Source organism: Macrotis lagotis, chromosome 8, assembly GCF_037893015.1.
Source record: "Macrotis lagotis isolate mMagLag1 chromosome 8, bilby.v1.9.chrom.fasta, whole genome shotgun sequence".
Classification (NCBI taxonomy): Eukaryota; Metazoa; Chordata; class Mammalia; order Peramelemorphia; family Peramelidae; genus Macrotis; species Macrotis lagotis.
Window position 1 is genome coordinate 46,197,444 of NC_133665.1, and position 25,583 is coordinate 46,223,026.

The 25,583-nt window shown below is 35.0% G+C and overlaps 1 protein-coding gene across 1 annotated transcript in view; it reads left to right on the forward strand.

Annotated features, from left to right (window-relative positions):
- The window catches only part of LCMT1 (leucine carboxyl methyltransferase 1), a 92,571-nt gene that overhangs the window by 19,101 nt on the left and 47,887 nt on the right, over nucleotides 1-25,583 (forward strand). The window contains exon 5 of the mRNA XM_074196809.1: nucleotides 23-84. Coding sequence (XP_074052910.1) covers nucleotides 23-84 — 62 coding nt within the window. The remainder of the gene's footprint in view (nucleotides 1-22; nucleotides 85-25,583) is intronic.

A 25,583-nucleotide genomic window follows, 5' to 3' on the forward strand; every position in this document is an offset into this window, starting at 1 on the left:
CCCTTGTCCTTTTTTTCCACAGAGCCAAATCTTCTCTATCAAAACCAATCCAGGAATTACATTCAGAAGAATCTTTTGTACTAGGCAAGTAAAAGTACATTAATATATTTGTAAAATTCACTTTTACTTTTTGAGGTTTACTATATTTGGATGTTTTATTTTGGTATGCGTTCCTATTTTAGCATATATAGTATGCCACTTCTACTTATTCAGCTTCTAGGGTCACAAAAGCTCTTTTCACAAAATCTCTTTGAACACAAATATAAGGTAATTATTATGTAAATGACATTCTTTTGAAAACTTTTAGGGACATAGAATCTGCTATTGAAACAGTTACTTTTGTGGCCCTCTCCCCCTGAAAAAAAAATTTGCTTTCTTTTAATTTAAGATGAAGCTAGGTGAGGCAGTGATAGAGTAATGACCTTGGAGTCAGGAGAATGGGAATTCGAATCCAGATTCAGACACTTGCCACTTACTAGCTATGTGACCTTGGGCAAGTTATTTAAACCCTGATTGCCTTGCATCCAGATCTATCTCCAGTTGTCCTGATTCTTATCTGGCCACTGAACCCAGATGACTCTGGAGGAGAAAGTGAGGTTGGTGACCTAGCACAGCACCCACCTCATTCGAATCCAGTTCATATGCTTGTCATGGTATCACTTCCCTGATGTCATGGTCTTCTTTGAAAATGAAGAATAGACATCATCAATGGAAAAATGACATTATTAATTTAAGCACTTTGTTGCTAATATATTGTAAAGTAAAATATAGGATTTGATATTGGAGGATATCAACTTGCCATTTGTTATCTGTATGTCCTTGTATAAGACACTTAACATATTTAGGTCTTAGTTTACTTCATCGATAAACTGAGGGGACTGGACTAGGTTATCTTTGAGGTTCTTTCTGCCTTTAAAAAATCCATGATTTTTGTCCATTTCTTGTAGAAAGTTTGATAAGATAAAATCCCATAAGCATACTATTAATCTAATGATGTTAGTCTTTGCTCTTCCCACTTAACATCCCAAATATGCAACATCCCAAATAATTTGATAGTTGTCTATGTAGGTGTGCTTTTACATACACATACATACATGGATTAAAGTTGAATAGGGGTATGTGTGTGTATCTATATTTTTATCTTCATATGTCTCTTTCTCTCCATTTATTTGTCTTTCATAAGAAGAGTCATATAGACTGACTTTTATATAATAGAAAGACGAACCATTGAACCATCAATATTTTTCCTAATAAGTAATGATTTTAACAGATCTGCTCCTATAGGCACATACTTTAATCCCCAATCTTCTTAGTGATTGCATTCCCTCATGAACTTTAGAGAGGTAGTACTTCCTGTGTTCTTATGACCAAGATAATACTAAATCTCAAACATAGCTTTGAGTAAAAGAACTCTTCATGCCTGGTTTCCCCAAGCTTTTTACTTTATTTAAACTTTTTAAAATTTTAAACTGAATATCTATAAACAAAAAGCATAATAAACAATGAAATATGTAAAACCTTTAGCCTTTGACAAACTAGAACATTAACTAAACATGTAAACTATTTTTTTGTTTTATGTCTTTTTCCAAGTCTCTTAGAAGTTCCTCTTTTTTGACTTGTGTTTCTTCCTTTTAAGCTTCACTAATAGAGTATTAGTTACTCTGATTTTTACAGCACTATAATGTATTGCAGTATAGCAAAAATTCTGCCATTCTTTGTTGATCATGAAGTTTATTTTCATTTTTTAAAAATTACAAATAGAATGGCCAAGAATATTTTTATACAATTAAGTACTTTGTTTCTTTTTTATAGAATTGCTGGGTATAAAGTCATAATCACTTTTGTGACTTTTACTGCTTTTCCATAACATTTTTGAGGTAGCTAGTGGCTTAATGAATAGAATGCTGAACTAAGGAATAGTAAACCCTATGATCAAATTCTCCTTCAGATAGCTACTAGATATATGACCATGGTTAAGTCACTTAATCTTTCTCAGTCCCAGTTTGCTTATCTGTAAAATAGGAATAAAAAAAAAATTTCTAACACTCTCCTCCCCTCCCTTGGTTGTTGTGAGGAGAAAATCAGATATTTGTTTTATAAGATTTTATTAATCTTAAAGTACAATTTAAATGCTAGCTATTTTAATTTGTTGGCTTGGTTTATGATATATTAGAGTGTCTTTTCCCCTACATCCAGTTGACATTGTGTTTTATCATGTTTATTAAAATTTTTGCCATTCTAACCTTCATAATTTCTTATATTTTTATATATTATATACTATCTAATATCACCACATTTATATTTATTATGTGTGGGAAAAGACTAAATTTTTGGAGAATTATACACCAATCTAATAGTTGTTTTGTGTTCTGGTTTTCCCTTATCAGGAACCAAGTTCAAGCCACCATTTCTCTAGACAAGTTGAATTTATGTCAGTAAAATTCCTGCCTCTGAGGCTTATTAGAGTGATACTTTTTGAGGCTGTTTATTAAATTTGTTGAATAAGCATCCCTGGGCTTTTTTTTTTATTGAAAGATATGTATTTGAAATGAATAAGTGGGGGTGGCTAGGTGGCATAGTGGATAAAGCACTGGCCCTGGAGTCAGGAGTACCTGGGTTGAGATGAAGTGACTTTTCAAGGTCATTGATATAGTAAGAAACAGACCAGGTTTGAGCTCTCTTCTTCTTCATAAACTTCTATTTACTTTGGGGCAGCTAGGTGGCAGAGTAGATAGAGCACTGGCTCTGGAGTCAGGAGGACCTGAGTTCAAATCTGGCCTTAGACCTTAATAATAATAAACATTTTGCAATCTTGGTATATTTTTCATCTGTATGTATTGATTCAAACTTATTTAGCAATCAGAAAATCTGTTATTTCCCAACTACCTAGAATTTCAGCTTCTTGTTATCCATATTTATTCTGTTTCCAAAGATCTTTCTTCCTTAATATTTGAATAAATTTGTGATCTCTTCAGTGTTGATAATCCCTCTTTTGGTGTAGATTGAAATGCATTCATACCTTTTTTATTCTGTTCTACTCTTGTCTGTATCCTCACTTAAATCAAAGGTCTAGAGAACATGCTTGGGACCTCTCTCTCTGAATCTTCTGACATGTGACTTTCAGTGCAGATCTTTCCATATATATTATATGTATGTATATATGTATCCCTTACAATCCTTTATGATTGTTCTACTTAATTTTCCATCCATATCTCTTTGATATATAATTTTTTTCTTTAGAGAAGATTAAAGTCGAACAACTGTAGTCTTTTATCGTTCTATAGCATCGTCCCTTCTACCTCGAAGCAGCAGTTTTGTTCTTTCTTTCACTCTCTTCTTTTCTCATAAAGTATTTTTTTTTTATTTTTGCAAGGCAATGGGGTTAAAGTGACTTGCCCAGGGTCACACAGCTAGGTGATTATTAAGTGTCTGAAGCCATATTTGGACTCAAGTCCTCCTGACTCCAGGACCATTGCACCATCCTCCCATAAAGTTTTAAGAAAATCTTACTTTTTATTTGCAATATTTTTCTTCATCAACCTCAATTCATTGTGAACTTCAAAATTTTTGACACTGTTCTTTTAGTACTATTCCACATTTTGTATTTATCTTCAGTCTTTCCCTTGGCAGCCATCTTTTGTCCATTCCTTTTTTAAAGTTGAACTTTATCTAAGTTCCCTGTTCATCTACACTTTTCTCTTTAGATTGCCTTAGCAAAATTACATAATGTATAATTTTCATTTTGGGCGTTATATTTTGGTTCGTTGGTATAGAGCATTGAGTGTTGTGTGTACAAGTTTAGTTTAGCTAGTCAAGTGTTTTTTTTCCCCCTTCTATTTAGTTTTAACTAGTGAACTTTTAACTTTCTATTCAGGCAATATAATGTAGTACTGATAAAGTCTGAATAATAATTCTTTAGAAACTATTTTGTTTCATCATGTATAGAGCTAATATTATAGTTAGTTTTCTAATAGAACTAAAGTATTAAATTTGTTAGCATATGCCATCTCTCCCAATTTTTACTGAAACTGAGTATGTGGAATTCTAATGATAAAAAGAGTTTAGTGTGCATGTAGGGCTCTTAAAATTTTCACAGATTTGTGTGAATTGTTTGAATGATTATTTTATTCCTTTTGATAATCAGTATTAAGCTGACACTTTTTCTCATTTTTTAATATTTATATAGGATCAATAAACTGGAATAAATACTTTATCTTCATTAAAGTATTCATTTTTAAGGTATTTATTTTTTTAAAAAATAATGTAGTTGTGATATTTCTCATAGTACTTTGCTTAAGGCTTTGTTAAATGATTCAATGCCAGTATATCTGCACAGCTTTGCAAAGCCTTTTTTTGAAAACTTAATTGAGTTTTTAGCACATTTTGCTCCTTTAGCAATACGAAGGTCTGGCATTTTTCTGAGTAGTTAACTTGATTCTATTTTTTTAAAATTCAGTTCAAGCATTTACATATTTTAAGAGCTGTCTCTTGATGCAACCTTTAGAATAATAGTTGGAATAGATCTTAGATGACATCTAGTTTAACCACCCACTGAAGTGTAGGAGTCCCTTCTACAACATCTCTGACAGTTTCCTAGTTTTTGCATGAATAACTTTGAGTGAGCAGGCCTGTTCCATAACTAAATCACTCAAGTTGCTAGAAAGCTCTTCTGTATGATAGAATTTGGAATTTTTTTCTATTGAAGAATCATGAGAGATCAATTTATGTAGTCCTTTCATTTTTTAAAATAAAACACAATTGCTGTATGCTGACAACTGTCATGGCTGTAATTCCTGTACCATTAAGAATAAAAGGGGGGAAGTACATTAGATTGCCTTTACTTTGCAGAAGAGGTAATTGAGTCACAAAGGAGAGTTAAGTAATTTGCTCAGGATCATTTTTTTAAATTAAAAAAAAATTTATTCATTTAAAGCAATGAGGTTTGAGTGATTTGCCCAAGGTCACACAGCTAGGTAATTATTACATATCTGAGCTCAGATTTGAACTCAGGACCTTCTGACTCCAGGGCTTGTGCTCTATGAACTACACCACCTAGCTGCTTAAATTTCATTCTTTCTATTACTCCAGACTTCCTTATATTGATCTGAAACTTTCATCCTTTAAAATCTAGTCTTTCATCCATCATTGTTTTTACTCAACAAATATTTGGTGAATGCCTTATATATCTCCCAACTCTTTGGTACTGCTTTCAGTCTCTGGAACACCTTAGCTTAGGTTTTCTACTACTACTTAATCCAAATGACAATTGTTCAGATATTTGAAAACTGTCATTATTTTCTCTCCTTCTTTTTACATGTACAATCATGTTGAACATATTTCCATTTTAGTCATATTGTGAAAGAAGACTCAGAATTAAAGGGGAGAAAAAACCATGAAAAAGAAAACAAAAGCATAAAACAAGTTCTAAATAGTGAAAATAGTATACTTTGGTCTTCATTCAGACTCTGTAGTTTTTTTCTTTGGATGTGGATGACATTTTCCTTTTAGAATTGTCCTTGATCTCTGAACTCCTAAGAGGAGTTAAGTCCATCATAGTTGATCATCATACAATGTTGCTGTTAATGTGTACATTGTTCTTCTGGTTTTGTTCACTTGACTCTTCATCAGTTCTTGCAAGTCTTTCTAGGCTATTCTGAAGGCCACCCACTCATGATTTATTTTTTCTTTCTTTTTATTTATTTTTCCAACTTCCTGCAAAAGTAATTTGTAACAGTCATTTTGGGGGTAAGGTTTTTGAGTTTCACATTTTTCTCTCTCTCCCTTTTCTTCCCTTTCCTCTCGATGGTTATACATCTATAACTATGTTAAATATATTTCCATGTAAATCATGTTGTGAAAGAAGAATCAGAACAAAAAGGAAGAAAAACTATGAAAGGGAAAAATTTAAAACAGATTTTTAAAAATTAGAATAGTATGCTTTAGTCTGCATTCTGACTCCATAGTTTCTTCTCTGGATGTAGATATTTTTTGTCACAAGTTTTTAGAATTGTCTTTGATCATGGTCCTGAGAAGAACTAGTGCATCAGAGTTGATCATCCTACAATGTAGCTGTTAATGTGTACAATTTCTTCTGGTTCTGCTCATTTCAGTCAGCATTAATTCATGCAAGTCTTTCCAGGCTTTTCTGAAGTCCACCAACTCATGATTTCTTACAGAACAATAATAACTCCATCACATTCATATACCATAATTTGTTCAGCCATTTCCCAACTGATGAGTATTCCCCTCAAATTCCAATTCTTGACAATTACAAAGAGTTGCTGTAAATATTTTTGTACCTGTGGGTTTTTCTCCTTTTTTTATGATCTCTTTGGGATACAGACCTTGTAGTTGTATTGCTGGATCAAAGGATATGCATATTTTATTGCCTTTTGCATAGTTCCCAATTGCTCTTGACTAACTGTACATTACTGTCCCAATTTTTCCACATCTCCTCCAACCCTAATCATTTTCCTTTGTTGCCAATTTAGCCAATAATGATAGGGTATGATGTTATACCCCAGAGTTGTTTTAATTTACGTTTTTCTAATCAATAATGATTTAGAACATTTTAATTTTAGAAAATTACTTGTTCATATCCTTTGATCATTTATCACTTTTTTTTCTCTTAATCTTTGTTTCAGTTACCAGATCATTTAGTACTTCCTATTTAATATCATTTACAGATTTCCCCCCTCACCATCCTGGTTGCATGCATTTGAATATTTTATTCTCTCTTGTCTGGGAGGAAAGAAAAGAAGGAATCATTCTTCACACTTAATTCTCTCTGTTGAGATATAATTGTGTTTGTATAATAAAGCATCTAATCAAAATGATCACTGATGTTTCTTATAGAGAGAATTCTAAATTATATGATAAACCTTCTAATAGGATGAAGTACAGGTTCAATGTAGAATATGATTCTGAATATTTGTATCTTCCATTTTAACAGTTCTGGTGTATATTTGCACATATACTTAGGGATATAGGTATATAAAAAGAATATGAGATTTTGTCAGTAAGGGTTCCTTTGTTGCCATTTGGTAACTCTACCTTTATCAGTCCATATTCTGTTAAGCATCCTATGACCAACCAGGTGAGGAGTTCCTTTCATCTTAACAAGGTCCTTTAATGATAGGAATCTAGTCTGTTCCTGAGCCAATTCTAAAAAGTTCTGGTCAGAGTTTATGTTTTGCTTGTAGAGACTTCAGGAACCTAGGATCATCACCATACCTTGATGTGGCATCCCAAAAGGACTGTAGAAGAAGACTGATGTGTTTGTAAATGACTGCTGTATTAAGTTTTTATACCTCAGTGTAGCATGGAGGTCAATTCTGGTAAAGCCTATCAAGCTGGAAAAGATCTTTGAATTCTGGATCTAGGGTTGGAAGGGCCTCCAGGGGTTATCTCATTTAACCCTGATTGTATGAAACGGGAGGACTAGGGAAGTTCAGTGGCTTGTCCAGAGCTCTGTGAGACATTAAATGTTAAAAAGGCAGGAAAATTTTGAAACCAGGTCCTCTGATTCCACTGTACCAAGCAACTTTGAGAATGGCCCTAAGTGTGATTCAGTATTAGGAACACAATCAATATAATTGACCATAACAAAACTTACAGAAATCATCTGATTATCTTAATAGATAATAGATGCTAGAAAAAACTTTTGGCTACATATAGCACTTATTCCTATTAAAAACACTAGAGAGCATGTAGGAATAAATGACTTTTAAAATGATAAGCAGTATTTCTTTTCAACCATCAGCAAGCATTACATTCATTGGGGATGAGCTTGAAGTATTCCCAGTAAGATCAGGGGTGAAACAAGCATTCCCATTATCAATACTGTTATTCAGTGTTAGTTTTTAACAATGAGAAGGAAAAAAGCATCATGTTTCCCCCAGGATCTCTTTTCTTAATTTCTTTCAGCTGATCCCCAATTTGGATGATCTTGAGACAGTTCACTGTCCTGGTTGCTCCTTCCTAAAGTGCAGCATCCTGAGCTTGAGGTGGTCTGACTGGGGCAGAGGACAATAGTGTTTTCACCTTTTAAGTCTTGGATATTTCTCTCCATGTAGTCTAAGATTGCATAACTTTTTTGAACTGTCACATCACATCAGATCATATTGAACTGGAAGTCTTCTAAAAGTCTCTAGTCCTTTCTTTTTTTTCTTAAGAAAACTGCTTTCTGGTTACATTTTGTACTTGTGATTTTTTTGAACGTGTGTTTTAAGACTTTACATTTATTCTTTTTAAATTCCATCAGATTAGGTTCAGTCCTTCAAAGTCTTTAAATATTTCTTTGTGCCATCTGTAAATTTGATTAGCATTGCCATTTATTCCTTTTTTCAAGTCATAGAAAAAAATTAGTAGTGCAGAGTCAGACACAAATCCCTGAGTAACATAAAGCAGACTTAGGAAAGTCCTGAATAGCAGAGTCTTATACAAGGAAACATGGAATTCACTCCTAGGCAGTAAAGCAAACCAGCTTTCTTGGGGGGAAGAGACTCAAAAAATGAAGGGCAGTCAAGGAAGACAGTGGAAACTGGTTAGGTCTGGTAAGGGAATGGGGCACCTTTTCCTAAACCAATCAAGTTCAGGGGTTTTTATAGGATTCTTATGTGAGTTTAACCATGGATAGAGTGCCAACCTTGGAATCAGAACAGGAGTTCAAGTCCAACCTCTGACGCTCACTAGTTGTGTGACCTTAGGTAAGACACTTAACCCTGATTGCTTCGCATCCAGTCCCATCTCCAGTCATCCTGATTCATGTCTGACCAGTGGACCCAGAGGACTCTGGAGGAGAAAGTGAAGTTGGTGACTTAGCACAGCCTCCCCCCCACCACTCAAATCCAATTCATGTGCTTGTCATGATAGGACCTCCCAGATGTCATGGTCTTCTTTGAAAATGAAGGACAAACATCATCATTCTTATTATTATCATCATCTGGGTTTAGCAGGGCTACATTGGGGGAGGAGATGGAGGAGCCTGGAGTTGGAGTCTAGTGGGGGGAAAGGAAGCCTCCTCAGGAATTAGAGGCTGGTTGATATTCAAACTCCCCACTAGAAAGGAAAGGTCTTTGAGCCATTGCTTAGGATCTTACTCTGACAGAATTCTGCAGCTTCCCTTGGGCTTTTATGAACTTTCCCAGGACTGCTTCATTTAGCAGATAAAGGGGGTCTACTATATTTCTTATTCTAATTGAACCTTAATGACTTTTTAAGTTTAAATATTCAACCGTTTCAAATCCACTTGTTATTTGGAACTTATTTTTTTTTTGTCTTGTCAAGAATGATCTGAAAGATTTTAAGAACTTTGATGAAATATAGATCCCTCTCTACAGCATTCTCTTTATCTCCAGTCTGGGAGGGATAGGGTTAGATATTAGGCCTGTGACTTCATTAGTTTAATAAGTGTCTGATTAAGGAACTTGTTCTAATGCAGGTTGGCACCTTTTCTCCAATACACAGTCTTACTGAGTTAAGTGACATGCCTATATGTCACAAAGTCATCATGCATCTGAGGTGGAATTTGAATTCAGAATGTCATGACTTCTAGGTCAGTTCTCTTTCCTTTAAGCCAGAAGTTGTCAAACTCACCTTTGCCGGGTTATGCAGCCAGATGAGATATGATCAGGAAAGCTTAAAAGAAAATAAATGAAAATAAAGTACAACATGGAAAGTGTTGATTTGTGGTTTTCTAAGGGGTCCATTTCTATTTGAGTTTGACACCAGTGCTCTAAGTCATACTGCTTCTCTTGCTATGTAAAGCTATAGACAAGGCTCAGGTCTGGACATGAATTTCATTGGTTTAGGAAACTCCACAATGCAAATAATTCCCCCCCCCTTTTTAAAACAAAGTCTTAGAGAATTCTCTAGAGCAGCTGAGAGGGTGAGCTGCCCAGGATTACACAACCAATGAGGCTAATTAATCAAAACAAGAAATGGAGTTGGTTTGATTCAAATCAACAAGGTGGTATGTATGGAAATTTTTTGCTTATCAGTGACTTCCTTAGGGTATAAACCTAGTTATGGAATCTCTGGTTCAAAGGGTACAGATATTCTAGTTATTTTATTTGCATAATTCCAAATTGATTGTCTTTCTACAACCTGTACAACATTCACTATTATTATTTTTGGTCATTTTTGCCAGTTTTCAAGGTGTGAGGTAAAATGTCAGGGTTGCTGTAGTTTGAATTTTCCTTTTATTGTGGCCTTTTTTTTAATGTGGTTGTGAATGTTTTGCAGTTCTTTTGAGAATTCTTCGATCATATCTTTTGACTGTTGATCTCTTGGGGAGGATCATATAATTTAAAACTGAAGGAATCTTAGAAATCACTAGACCAACTTCTTTGTTTCCTAGTTGTGGAAGCTCAGATCCCTGAGATGAAGTGACTTTTCAAGGTCATTGATATAGTAAGAAACAGACCAGGTTTGAGCTCTCTTCTTCTTCATAAACTTCTATTTACTTTGGGGCAGCTAGGTGGCAGAGTAGATAGAGCACTGGCTCTGGAGTCAGGAGGACCTGAGTTCAAATCTGGCCTTAGACCTTAATAATAATAAACATTTTGCAATCTTGGTATATTTTTCATCTGTATGTATTGATTCAAACTTAATATTTAGCAATCAGAAAATCTGTTATTTCCCAACTACCTAGAATTTCAGCTTCTTGTTATCCATATTTATTCTGTTTCCAAAGATCTTTCTTCCTTAATATTTGAATAAATTTGTGATCTCTTCAGTGTTGATAATCCCTCTTTTGGTGTAGATTGAAATGCATTCATACCTTTTTTATTCTGTTCTACTCTTGTCTGTATCCTCACTTAAATCAAAGGTCTAGAGAACATGCTTGGGACCTCTCTCTCTGAATCTTCTGACATGTGACTTTCAGTGCAGATCTTTCCATATATATTATATGTATGTATATATGTATCCCTTACAATCCTTTATGATTGTTCTACTTAATTTTCCATCCATATCTCTTTGATATATAATTTTTTTCTTTAGAGAAGATTAAAGTCGAACAACTGTAGTCTTTTATCGTTCTATAGCATCGTCCCTTCTACCTCGAAGCAGCAGTTTTGTTCTTTCTTTCACTCTCTTCTTTTCTCATAAAGTATTTTTTTTTTATTTTTGCAAGGCAATGGGGTTAAAGTGACTTGCCCAGGGTCACACAGCTAGGTGATTATTAAGTGTCTGAAGCCATATTTGGACTCAAGTCCTCCTGACTCCAGGACCATTGCACCATCCTCCCATAAAGTTTTAAGAAAATCTTACTTTTTATTTGCAATATTTTTCTTCATCAACCTCAATTCATTGTGAACTTCAAAATTTTTGACACCGTTCTTTTAGTACTATTCCACATTTTGTATTTATCTTCAGTCTTTCCCTTGGCAGCCATCTTTTGTCCATTCCTTTTTTAAAGTTGAACTTTATCTAAGTTCCCTGTTCATCTACACTTTTCTCTTTAGATTGCCTTAGCAAAATTACATAATGTATAATTTTCATTTTGGGCGTTATATTTTGGTTCGTTGGTATAGAGCATTGAGTGTTGTGTGTACAAGTTTAGTTTAGCTAGTCAAGTGTTTTTTTTCCCCCTTCTATTTAGTTTTAACTAGTGAACTTTTAACTTTCTATTCAGGCAATATAATGTAGTACTGATAAAGTCTGAATAATAATTCTTTAGAAACTATTTTGTTTCATCATGTATAGAGCTAATATTATAGTTAGTTTTCTAATAGAACTAAAGTATTAAATTTGTTAGCATATGCCATCTCTCCCAATTTTTACTGAAACTGAGTATGTGGAATTCTAATGATAAAAAGAGTTTAGTGTGCATGTAGGGCTCTTAAAATTTTCACAGATTTGTGTGAATTGTTTGAATGATTATTTTATTCCTTTTGATAATCAGTATTAAGCTGACACTTTTTCTCATTTTTTAATATTTATATAGGATCAATAAACTGGAATAAATACTTTATCTTCATTAAAGTATTCATTTTTAAGGTATTTATTTTTTTAAAAAATAATGTAGTTGTGATATTTCTCATAGTACTTTGCTTAAGGCTTTGTTAAATGATTCAATGCCAGTATATCTGCACAGCTTTGCAAAGCCTTTTTTTGAAAACTTAATTGAGTTTTTAGCACATTTTGCTCCTTTAGCAATACGAAGGTCTGGCATTTTTCTGAGTAGTTAACTTGATTCTATTTTTTTAAAATTCAGTTCAAGCATTTACATATTTTAAGAGCTGTCTCTTGATGCAACCTTTAGAATAATAGTTGGAATAGATCTTAGATGACATCTAGTTTAACCACCCACTGAAGTGTAGGAGTCCCTTCTACAACATCTCTGACAGTTTCCTAGTTTTTGCATGAATAACTTTGAGTGAGCAGGCCTGTTCCATAACTAAATCACTCAAGTTGCTAGAAAGCTCTTCTGTATGATAGAATTTGGAATTTTTTTCTATTGAAGAATCATGAGAGATCAATTTATGTAGCCCTTTCATTTTTTAAAATAAAACACAATTGCTGTATGCTGACAACTGTCATGGCTGTAATTCCTGTACCATTAAGAATAAAAGGGGGGAAGTACATTAGATTGCCTTTACTTTGCAGAAGAGGTAATTGAGTCACAAAGGAGAGTTAAGTAATTTGCTCAGGATCATTTTTTTAAATTAAAAAAAAATTATTCATTTAAAGCAGTGAGGTTTGAGTGATTTGCCCAAGGTCACACAGCTAGGTAATTATTACATATCTGAGCTCAGATTTGAACTCAGGACCTTCTGACTCCAGGGCTTGTGCTCTATGAACTACACCACCTAGCTGCTTAAATTTCATTCTTTCTATTACTCCAGACTTCCTTATATTGATCTGAAACTTTCATCCTTTAAAATCTAGTCTTTCATCCATCATTGTTTTTACTCAACAAATATTTGGTGAATGCCTTATATATCTCCCAACTCTTTGGTACTGCTTTCAGTCTCTGGAACACCTTAGCTTAGGTTTTCTACTACTACTTAATCCAAATGACAATTGTTCAGATATTTGAAAACTGTCATTATTTTCTCTCCTTCTTTTTACATGTACAATCATGTTGAACATATTTCCATTTTAGTCATATTGTGAAAGAAGACTCAGAATTAAAGGGGAGAAAAACCATGAAAAAGAAAACAAAAGCATAAAACAAGTTCTAAATAGTGAAAATAGTATACTTTGGTCTTCATTCAGACTCTGTAGTTTTTTTCTTTGGATGTGGATGACATTTTCCTTTTAGAATTGTCCTTGATCTCTGAACTCCTAAGAGGAGTTAAGTCCATCATAGTTGATCATCATACAATGTTGCTGTTAATGTGTACATTGTTCTTCTGGTTTTGTTCACTTGACTCTTCATCAGTTCTTGCAAGTCTTTCTAGGCTATTCTGAAGGCCACCCACTCATGATTTATTTTTTCTTTCTTTTTATTTATTTTTCCAACTTCCTGCAAAAGTAATTTGTAACAGTCATTTTGGGGGTAAGGTTTTTGAGTTTCACATTTTTCTCTCTCCCTTTTCTTCCCTTTCCTCTCGATGGTTATACATCTATAACTATGTTAAATATATTTCCATGTAAATCATGTTGTGAAAGAAGAATCAGAACAAAAAGGAAGAAAAACTATGAAAGGGAAAAATTTAAAACAGATTTTTAAAAATTAGAATAGTATGCTTTAGTCTGCATTCTGACTCCATAGTTTCTTCTCTGGATGTAGATATTTTTTGTCACAAGTTTTTAGAATTGTCTTTGATCATGGTCCTGAGAAGAACTAGTGCATCAGAGTTGATCATCCTACAATGTAGCTGTTAATGTGTACAATTTCTTCTGGTTCTGCTCATTTCAGTCAGCATTAATTCATGCAAGTCTTTCCAGGCTTTTCTGAAGTCCACCAACTCATGATTTCTTACAGAACAATAATAACTCCATCACATTCATATACCATAATTTGTTCAGCCATTTCCCAACTGATGAGTATTCCCCTCAAATTCCAATTCTTGACAATTACAAAGAGTTGCTGTAAATATTTTTGTACCTGTGGGTTTTTCTCCTTTTTTTATGATCTCTTTGGGATACAGACCTTGTAGTTGTATTGCTGGATCAAAGGATATGCATATTTTATTGCCTTTTGCATAGTTCCCAATTGCTCTTGACTAACTGTACATTACTGTCCCAATTTTTCCACATCTCCTCCAACCCTAATCATTTTCCTTTGTTGCCAATTTAGCCAATAATGATAGGGTATGATGTTATACCCCAGAGTTGTTTTAATTTACGTTTTTCTAATCAATAATGATTTAGAACATTTTAATTTTAGAAAATTACTTGTTCATATCCTTTGATCATTTATCACTTTTTTTTCTCTTAATCTTTGTTTCAGTTACCAGATCATTTAGTACTTCCTATTTAATATCATTTACAGATTTCCCCCCTCACCATCCTGGTTGCATGCATTTGAATTTTATTCTCTCTTGTCTGGGAGGAAAGAAAAGAAGGAATCATTCTTCACACTTAATTCTCTCTGTTGAGATATAATTGTGTTTGTATAATAAAGCATCTAATCAAAATGATCACTGATGTTTCTTATAGAGAGAATTCTAAATTATATGATAAACCTTCTAATAGGATGAAGTACAGGTTCAATGTAGAATATGATTCTGAATATTTGTATCTTCCATTTTAACAGTTCTGGTGTATATTTGCACATATACTTAGGGATATAGGTATATAAAAAGAATATGAGATTTTGTCAGTAAGGGTTCCTTTGTTGCCATTTGGTAACTCTACCTTTATCAGTCCATATTCTGTTAAGCATCCTATGACCAACCAGGTGAGGAGTTCCTTTCATCTTAACAAGGTCCTTTAATGATAGGAATCTAGTCTGTTCCTGAGCCAATTCTAAAAAGTTCTGGTCAGAGTTTATGTTTTGCTTGTAGAGACTTCAGGAACCTAGGATCATCACCATACCTTGATGTGGCATCCCAAAAGGACTGTAGAAGAAGACTGATGTGTTTGTAAATGACTGCTGTATTAAGTTTTTATACCTCAGTGTAGCATGGAGGTCAATTCTGGTAAAGCCTATCAAGCTGGAAAAGATCTTTGAATTCTGGATCTAGGGTTGGAAGGGCCTCCAGGGGTTATCTCATTTAACCCTGATTGTATGAAACGGGAGGACTAGGGAAGTTCAGTGGCTTGTCCAGAGCTCTGTGAGACATTAAATGTTAAAAAGGCAGGAAAATTTTGAAACCAGGTCCTCTGATTCCACTGTACCAAGCAACTTTGAGAATGGCCCTAAGTGTGATTCAGTATTAGGAACACAATCAATATAATTGACCATAACAAAACTTACAGAAATCATCTGATTATCTTAATAGATAATAGATGCTAGAAAAAACTTTTGGCTACATATAGCACTTATTCCTATTAAAAACACTAGAGAGCATGTAGGAATAAATGACTTTTAAAATGATAAGCAGTATTTCTTTTCAACCATCAGCAAGCATTACATTCATTGGGGATGAGCTTGAAGTATTCCCAGTAAGATCAGGGGTGAAACAAGCATTCCCATTATCAATACTGTTATTCAGTGTTAGTTTTTAACAATGAGAAGGAAAGGGGTGGCTAGGTGGCATAGTGGATAAAGGACCGGCCCTGGAGTCAGGAGTACCTGGGTTCAAATCTGGTCTCAGACACTTAATAATTACCTAGCTGTGTGGCCTTGGGCAAGCCACTTAACCCCATTTGCCTTGCAAAAAAATCCTTAAAAAAAAAACAATGAGAAGGAAAAAGGAAATTAAAGGAAACTATCACTCTATGCAGATAATATGATGATATATATATATATATATATATTGATTTTCTATAGATATATATCTAAAGAAAATCAATCAAAAACTATTTGAAACAATTAAAAACTTTTGCAACATTGTAGGATATAAAATCCATATAAATCATTAGCATTTCTATATATATTACCAACAAAGCCCAATAGAAAGAAAAAATTCATTTAAGGTAATTGTAGGCAATATAAAATATCTGGGAGTCTATCTTCCAAGATAAACCAGGAAGTATATGAATACAATTACAAAACCCTCTTCATGCAAATAAAATCAGATCTAACCAACTAGAAAAATATAAATTGCTCATGAATAGGCCAAGTTAATAATAATAAAAATGACAGTTCTACTTAAATTAATCTACTTATTCATTGCCATATCAAGCAACGCAAAACTATTTTAGAGAGCTAGAAAAAAAATAAAAAAATTTATCTGGAAGAGCAAAAGATCAAGAATATCAATGGAATTCATAAAATAAAATACAAAGAAAAGTGGCCTAGCCATACTAGATCTAAAACAATAAAGCTACAATTAGCAAAACTGGTCCTGGCAAAAAAAATAGAGTGGCAGATCAATGGAATAGATTGGTTCAAAAGAGATAGTAGTACTGTTTGATAAACTCAGAGACTCTAACTTCTGAGATAAGAACTCACTATTTGACAAAAACTGTTGGGAAAAACTGGAAAATAGTATGGCAGAAACTAGACATAGATCAGCATCTCACCCTATACCAGATAAGGTTGAAATGGGTACAGGATTTGGAGATAAGAAGTGAAACCATAAGCCATTAGAAAAGCAAGGTACCATCTACCCCTCAGAGAAGAATTGATAACCAAATAAGAAATAGAGAACAGTATGAAATGCAAAATGGATAATTTTGATTACATTAAACTGAAATTTTTTTTCACAAACTCAAACCAATGCAATCTACATTAGAAGGGAAGTAGATTTTAGAGAAATGCAAATTAAAGCTTCTCTGAGGTACCACCTCACACCTCTCAGACTGGCCAATATGACCAGAAAGGATAATGATCATTGTTGGAAGGGTTGTGGTAAATCTGGGACACTATTACATTGTGGTGGAGCTGTGAACTCATCCAACCTTTCTGGAGAGAAATTTGGAACTATGCCCAAAGGGCAACAAAAATGTGCATACCTTTTAATCCATCAATACCACTACTTGGTCAATACCCTGAAGAGATGATAAAAAGGGTAAAAACATCACTTGTACAAAAATATTCATAGCAGCCCTGTTTGTGGTGGCAAGGAATTGGAAATCAAGTAAATGTCCTTCAGTTGGGGAATGGCTTAGCAAACTGTGGTATATGTGTGTCATGGAACACTATTGTTCTATTAGAAACCAAGAGGGATGGGAATTCTGGGAAGCCTGGATGGATTTGCATGAACTGATGCTGAGTGAGATGAGCAGAACCAAAAAAACACTGTTCACCCCAAAAGCAACATGGGGGCAATGATTGACCTTGATGGACTCGGGTCATTCCATCATTGCAACAGTCAGGGACAATTTTAAGCTCTCTGTGATAGAGAATACCATCTGTATCCAGAGAAACAACTGTGGATTTTGAACAAAGACAGGACTATTATCTTAAATTTAGGGGAAAAAAAAACCTGATATCTTATTGTCTGATCTTGCTATCTCTTACACTTTGTTTCTTCCTTAAGGATATGATTTCTCTCTCATCACACTCAATTTGGATCATTGTATACCATGGAAACAATGTAAAGACTGACAGATTGCCTTCTGTGGGTGGGTGGGGGGAATAAGGGAAATAGAAAACTGGGAAGCAACTTTTAGAGCCAGTGTTTCAGATAAAGCCCTCATTTCAGAGAATGGAACCAAGATGATGGTGTGATGGCAGAATTTCCCAGAGGTTTGCTTCTAAGAAACTCAAAAAACCTTAAAATTATGACTAACTAAATTTTAGAGAGGCAGAACCCATAGAAAGACTCAGGCAATTCTCCAGTCCATGGTAACTTGGAAGATCCATGGGGAAAACTCTGTTCCACTGGGGTCTGAAGGCATGGTAGTACAGCCAGGATCACACTGAGCTGGAGTGAACTGAGCTCTAGATTTCCAGGAACAGGCCACGGGTTGCCTGGGCTCATGGCAGCATAAGGAGTTTCCAGACCTCCTAACCCAGGGATCACCAAAAACAACTTGGAAGATCAGTGGGAAAACTCTTCCAGAGTGAGCATGGAGCCCAGGCTAGCATAGCCCCACCCCAGGAAATGGAAGCAGACTTGTGGAGTCACCCACCAGGGAACCGCTCAGCCCATAGAAGGTAAAGGGGTAGAGGAAGACTGTTGAGGTCTCTCCTCTGTCTCTGGAACAGGACTCTGGTGCTTTGTCCACATTTAGACCCTGGTCGTAGTCTGGGACCTTCCATTTCCATAAAGCAGGGACTCTTCTCAAGGACAGAGGGGAGCGCTTTTGATCATTGAAAGACAAGAGCACAAGCCAGGAGAGCAGCCATTGCCTCTCATGAGATTTTTTTTTTTTTGCAAGGCATTGGGATTAAGTGACTTGCCCAAGGTCACATGGCTAGGTCATTGTTAAATGTCTGTTGCTGGATTTGAACTTGGGTCCTGCTGACTCTAGAGTCAGCACCACCTAGCTGCCTTGTCTCTTAAGATTTTGAAGGAACTGAGGTACTTGGAGGGTTATCCCAATTACATTCAAAAGCTTGAGAACCACCTCAAAACCAGGGCATAGGCTGGGGAAATGATTAAACAGAAAAAATAGAAACTGACCACAAATAATTACTTTAGTCCCATGGAGGATCAAAATACACACTGAGAAGATGAAAAAGTGAAAGCTTAGGTGTTCAAAGCCTTCAAGAAAAAAAATAGGAGCTGGTCTCAGGCTATGGATGAGCTCAAAAACTTTGAAAATCAAGTAAAAGAGATAGAGGAAAAATTGGGAAGAGAAATGAGAGGGATGCAGGAAAATCATGATAACCACGTCAGCAGTTTGGTCAAGGAGAAACCAAAAAATACCAAAGGAAATAACATGTTCAAAACTAGTTCAGGTTAAATGGAAAAAGTAGTCCAAAAAGTTAATGAGGAGAAGAATATCTTAAAAAGCAGAATTAGGTAGATAGAAAAGAGATAAGAAATCTCTCTGAAGAAAAGAACTCCTTCAAATGTAGAATGGAACTGAGGGAAGCTGATCTGACTTTGTGAGGAACAAGAAACAATGAAAGAAAACTAAAAGAATGAAAAACTGGAAGAAAACATGAAATATCTCATTGAAAAACAACTGACCTGGAAAACAAATCCAGGAAAGACAATTTAAAATTTATTGGGCTAGGGGCGGCTAGGTGGCACAGTGGATAAAGGACCTGCCCTGGAGTCAGGAGTACCTGGGTTCAAATCCTGTCTCAGACACTTAATAATTACCTAGCCGTGTGGCCTTGGGCAAGCCACTTAACCCCATTTGCCTTGCAAAAACCTGAAAAAAAAATTATTGGGCTACCTAAAAGTCATGATCAGGAAAAGATCCTTGACTTCATTTTTAATTTTTTAAAAATTTTAATAAGTTTATTTATTTTAGGCAATAGGGTTAAGTGACTTCTCCAGTGTCACATAACTAGGCAGTTAAGTGTTTGAGACTGGTTTTAAACTCAGGGCCTCCTGACTCCATTGACTTCATTTTAAAAAGTTTCTACAGGAAAATTATTCTGATATCCTAGAAACAGGATAAAATAAAATTTGAGGGATTCCACTGATCACTTTCTTAAAGAGATCCCAAAAAATAACTTCCAGGAATATTAGCCAAATTCTGAAATTCCCAAGTGAAAGAGAAACTATTACAAACAGCCCGAAAGAACAATTCAGTTACTGTGGAGCTAGAGTCAGGATTACACAGGATTTAGCAGCATCCACATTAAGGGCTTGTAGGTCTTGGAATATGATATTCCGGAAAGCAAAAGAGCTTGTATTACAACCAAGAATCAACTACTCAACAAAACTGAATGTCCTCTTCCAGGGGAAAAGATGGACATTCAATGGAATAGAGGAATTTCAGAATTTCCTGTTGAAGTAACCAAAGATGAACAGAAAGTTTGATCTCCAAGTACAGGACTCAGGTGAACCAAAGAGAAGGTGAACTGGAAGAATAGATCATAGGGGACTTAATGATATTGAACTGTGTATATTCCTGCATGGGAAGATGATGCTGATAACTCATATGAGCCTTCACAAAATAATTGCCCCTAATAAAGGGAAGTTAGAAGGAGCTTATATAGACTAGGCACAGGAGACAGCTGAATGTGAAGGTATATTTTAGAGTCTGAGGGTGAAAAGGGAATTTCCTGGGAGAAAGGGAAAAGAGGTAGAATGGGCTAAGATATTCCATGTAAAAGAGTCAAAAAGCTTTTGCAGTGGAATGGAAGGAGGGGGGAAGGTGAGGGGGAATGAGTGAGCCTACATTCTCAATGGAAATGGCTCAGAGAGGAGACAACAAACACACTCAATAAGGTATAGAAATTTTTTGGTTTTTGCAGGGTGGTGGGGTTGGGTGGCCTGCCCAGGAACTCGAGGCTGAGTGGTTGTTTGTGCTTGGGTTTTCTTGGCCCCAAGATTGGTGCTCTGTCCTCTGCATCACTTGGCTACTCCATAATACACTTTTGAGGAGGGACAGAGTGAAAGGAGAGAGAGACTAGAATAAATGGAAATGGGAAGAAATAGGTGGGAAGAAATACCACTAGTAATAGCAACTGTGGGAAAAAATATTGCAGGAACTTCTCTGATGGACTTCTGATAAAGGATACAGCCCATCCTAGAGAGAGAGCTTATGGAATCAGAACACAGACTAAAGTACAATTTTTTTCTTTTTTCTCTCACTTAATTTTCTGTGAGTTTTTTCTGTTTGTGGGGGGAGGGGGAATTATGTTTACTCTCACAGGAAGATATTTTAGTAATTTATAAATAAATAAAAATAAGTGAAATCTAAAGAAATTTTAAAAAGAAAAAATAGAGACCTTATTTCTAAAACATATAGAGAATTAAGTCATATTTATAAGAATGCAAGTCATTCCCCACCAAAGGATATGAATAAGCAGTTTTCAGATGAAGAAATAAAAGTTATCTATAGTTATATGAAAAATGCTCTAAATCACTAGAAAATGCAGATTAAAATGACTGACCCTTCATATCTATCAGATTGACTAATATGACAGAAAAGGAAAGTGACTAATGATGGAGAAGATATGTAAAAACTGGGCACTAATGCATTGTTGGTGAAGTTAGAAGTTGATCCAACCATTCTGGAGACCATTTTAAAATTCTGCCCTAAGGGCAATAAACTGCATAAACCTTTGCTCCAGCAATACTGGGTCTTTCAAAGAGATCACAAAAAAGGGAGAGATCCATGTATATAAAAATATTCATAGCAGCTCTTTTTGTGGTAGCAAAGGATTAGAAATTGAGGGGATGCCCATCAATTGGAGAATGGCAGAGCAAGTTGTATAGGTGAATTTAATGGAATATTATTGCTCTGTAAAAAATGATAAATAGGCAAATTTCAGAAAAAATTTGAAAGATTTAAATGAACTGATGCTGAGTGAAGTATACAGTATACAGTAACAGCAAAATTGTGAGTTGATCAACTATTATAGGTAGTGATTAAGGACAATTCTAAAAGATTGTGATGGAAAAATGCCATCCACAGAGAAAAAACTAGTTTGAATGCATATCAAATCATACTATTTTCATTTAAAAAAATTTTTTTTCTTTCTCTTGGTTTTTGTTCTGATTCTTTTTCTCAACATGATTAATATGGAAATATGTGTAATATGATTGTGATTTTATAACTTATATTGGGTGGGAGAGGGAGAAAATTTTACAAAAATGAATGTTGAAAACTTATCTTTACATATAATTGAAATATGAAATTATTAATGTCTTATCTAAAAATAAAAGAATGTTTTATCTAAGTGCAGAAAGTCTCGTCAGTAAAGAATTGCCAAATGATCTTTTTTTTTTTAATTTATAGCACCTCACATCACTGTTCCTCTTAAAATGTAGCTTCCAGAATTAAACGTAATACCTTGGTTGTACTTTGACCAGCAGAGTGACAGTGGAACTATTAGACTTGTTTTTCTGAATATTGTATTTCACTTTTAATCCGAGAAAGAGAATTGCAAAACTCCATCACTAATTTATTCTACAAATATTGAAATAGTGATACTTTCTTAAATGGAATTAACAACTGCTTAAACAACCAAAATATGCTTGTAATATGAATTAAAAGTTAAATCATGACTTGTAGTTTAGCCTGTCATTTAACATTGTCCTTTTGCAATCATCTAAATTGGAATATCCCTCTGTTAGACTTATGTTAACCAATACTTTTTAAAAAGTACTCCACTATCTCTTAATAATTACAAATTATTTGATAATAATTCTCAGTAATATGCTTTCCCCCCCTTCTATCCAAGCCATATCAAATTTTTTGGAGCTTTATTTTGATTTAAAAACTAACATTTTAAAAATACCCAGGGTTTAGTTTTTCATAATCCCCACTAAATAAAGATAACCTTGCTCATTCTTTTTTTTTTTTAAGTTTTTGCAAGGCAATGGGGTTAAGTGGCTCTCCCAAGGCCACACAGCTAGGTAATTACTAAGTGTCTGGGGCTGGACTTGATCTCAGGTACTCCTGACTCCAGGGCCAGTGCTCTATCCACCTAGCTGCCCCTACCTTGCTCATTCTTACATCAGCTAATCTTTTTTTTTTAATTTTTATTAAAGATATTATTTGAGTTTTACAATTCTCTCCCCAGTCTTACTTCCCTCCCCCCCACCCCATGGAAAGCAATCTGTCAGTCTTTACTTTGTTTCCATGTTGTACCTTGATCCAAATTGGGTGTGATGAGAGAGAAATCATATCCTTAGAGAAGAGACAAGAAGTCTAAGAGGTAACAAGATCAGACAATAAAGATACCTGTGTTTTTCTAAATTAAAGGGAATAGTCCTTGAACTTTGTTCAAACTCCACAGCTCCTTATCTGGATACAGATGGCACTCTCCTTTGCAGATAGCCCTAAATTGCTCCCAATTGTTGCACTGATGGAATGAGCAAGTCCTTCAAGGTTGATCATCATTCCCATGTTGCTGTTAGGGTGTACAGTGTTTTTCTCGTTCTGCTCATCTCACTCAGCATCAGTTCATGCAAATCCCTCCAGGCTTCCCTGAATTCCCATCCCTCCTGGTTTCTAATAGAACAATAGTGTTCCATGACATACATATGCCACAGTTTGCTAAGCCATTCCCCAATTGAAGGACATTTACTTGATTTCCAATTTTTTGCCACACAAACAGGGCTGCTATAAATATTTTCATACAAGTAATGTTTTTACCCTTTTTCATCATCTTTTCAGGATATATACCCAGTAGTGGTATTGCTGGGTCAAAGGGTATGCACATTTTTGTTGTCCTTTGGGCGTAGTTCCAAATGCTCTCCAGAAGGGTTGGATTACATCAACTACTCTTTTAGATTGAAACTGTAAGAGCTATTCTGCAGTTTTGCTACTATAATGCTTGTGCCAGTCATTTTAATTTAGGGGGTTTGTAATGATGATGTTTTGTCCTTTGTGTTCTTGAAGAAAACCATGACATCAGGGAGATGATGTCATGACAGGCAAATGAATTGGATGGGGTGGGGTGGGGGGGCTGTGCTAAGTCACCAGTCTCACTTTCTCCTCCAGAGCTATCTGGGTTTAGTGGCCAGATATGAATCAGGACAACAGGAAATGGTCCTGGATGTGAGGCAGCCAGGTTTAAATGACCTGTACAAGGTCACATAGCTAGTAAGTGTCACGTGTCTGAGGCTAGATTTGAATTCTCATCCTCCTGACTTCAAGGCTAGTGCTCTATCTTTACTGCCCCTATTCTGAACTAGGGTTTAGAGATAGGTTAAATAAGATATAAGAGCTTTCTAATTGAGAAGGAATAAGACATTGTTATCAGTGGCTTATAATTATAATTATTTAGTCCAGAGTGGTTAAAATAACTTATTAATTAACTTCTTTGCAAAGAAGGACCATCTTTCCTAGTGAGAAAGACAGTGAATTATGACAGTGAACAGTTGTATATGCAGTTTGAAAGGCTTGTTTCTTCGCTTTGTGCTAATCTTTGGGAGTTACAATCTGAATACTATTTTCACCCCTATATATTTTTCCCACCCTGGTCATTATGCTAATGAGCACAGGGGACTGAACAGTAATATTCATGAACCTTCTTGAGCAGGTGTACTTGTAAAAGACCCTAGGCCAACTCAGGACCAGATCAGGCAGTCCTGATCTAATCTCAGGTCTGAACAGGTTGGGATCAATTCTTTTGTTTTACACTCAAATACCTGCCCATAGGCACAATTACAGGCAGACCCCAGTCTTTGTATTGCATATATCTATTATATATGTGTATATAATGCATATATCTATTTTATATTTATTTATATGTAAACTAGCAATCTCCTCTATATTTTGTGGAAGCCAAACACCCCACATTTTTTACAGGCATACAAAGTCATTATGTGGTAAAATTTTATATGTGCAAAGGAGTGTTCAAAATAGTATTTCAGTATAGAGAACTAAGTCATATTTATAAGAATGCAAGTGGGGGATGAATGTAGAATGTTTCATATACTTTCAAACATCATTAATATATTGACTGGAGTTACTGTTTATTTCATTTGAATCTTTTTTTGCTGAGTAGGGGAAGGAATATATATTCAGAAAAGCAGTTGGTAAATGAACAAAAGATGCCAAAAATAAGATTTAGAAAGATCAATTGTTAAGTAAAATTTTGCAAGAACTTATTTGAAATTTGGGGAATTAATCTTTATGGAGGTGGTAAGGGTTGGGTCAATCTTGTAATTTTAACAAGTTGAGATGAGAAATGTCCATCTCAAGAATGGGAAAGTTAGAAGTGGGGAGGATAAGCAAAGGCAAGAATGCTGGGGAGGACAAGATGAGAATGGAGAACAGTGTGGTAGAATTTGACAGGGATACAGATTGTGTGTAAAGGGCTGGTGTGAGATCTAGGATTCATTTGGAAAAAGATTATAGAAAGCCTGAAATGTCCTGCTAAGGAATTTAGTATATAGCCTGAGGAACCTAGGATCCAAAAGTATAAGGTTTTAAAAGAGAGTAATGATCAGTGTGTTGCTATTGGGAGACTACTTGGGCAATTCAATGAAAGGTGAGGTAAGGAGAAGGCAAAAGCAGGAGAACTGGTTAGGAGATTCTTAGAATAGTCTAGAGTGATAAGAATCTGAATGAAGATACCTCCAGTGTGATAAGAGCAGGGCACAGTATAGAGATAGTTTTGATTGTACCTGGTAGCTGGTTGTATGATGATAATTCTTTATATTTATTTAGGACCTTAAGAAAGACTTGCCAGGCATTTTACATTTATTATCTCATTTGACCCTTACAACAGTCATATGAGAGAAATCCATTGCATATTGCTATTTACAACTGTGGTGACTGCTAGCTGGGTTAAGTGACTTATTTATTTCACTCTTAACTACTGTAGTAGAGACCCAAATCCAGTTTTTCCTGATTCCAAGTGAAGAGTTTAAAGGAAAAAAAAGGCCATTGAGTAATGACAACCAGGTAATTGCTGACCTTCAATAGAGCAGTTTTAGTATTATGCTGGAACAGTGTATATTGTAAAGGGCTGAAGACTGAGTGGGTGGTTA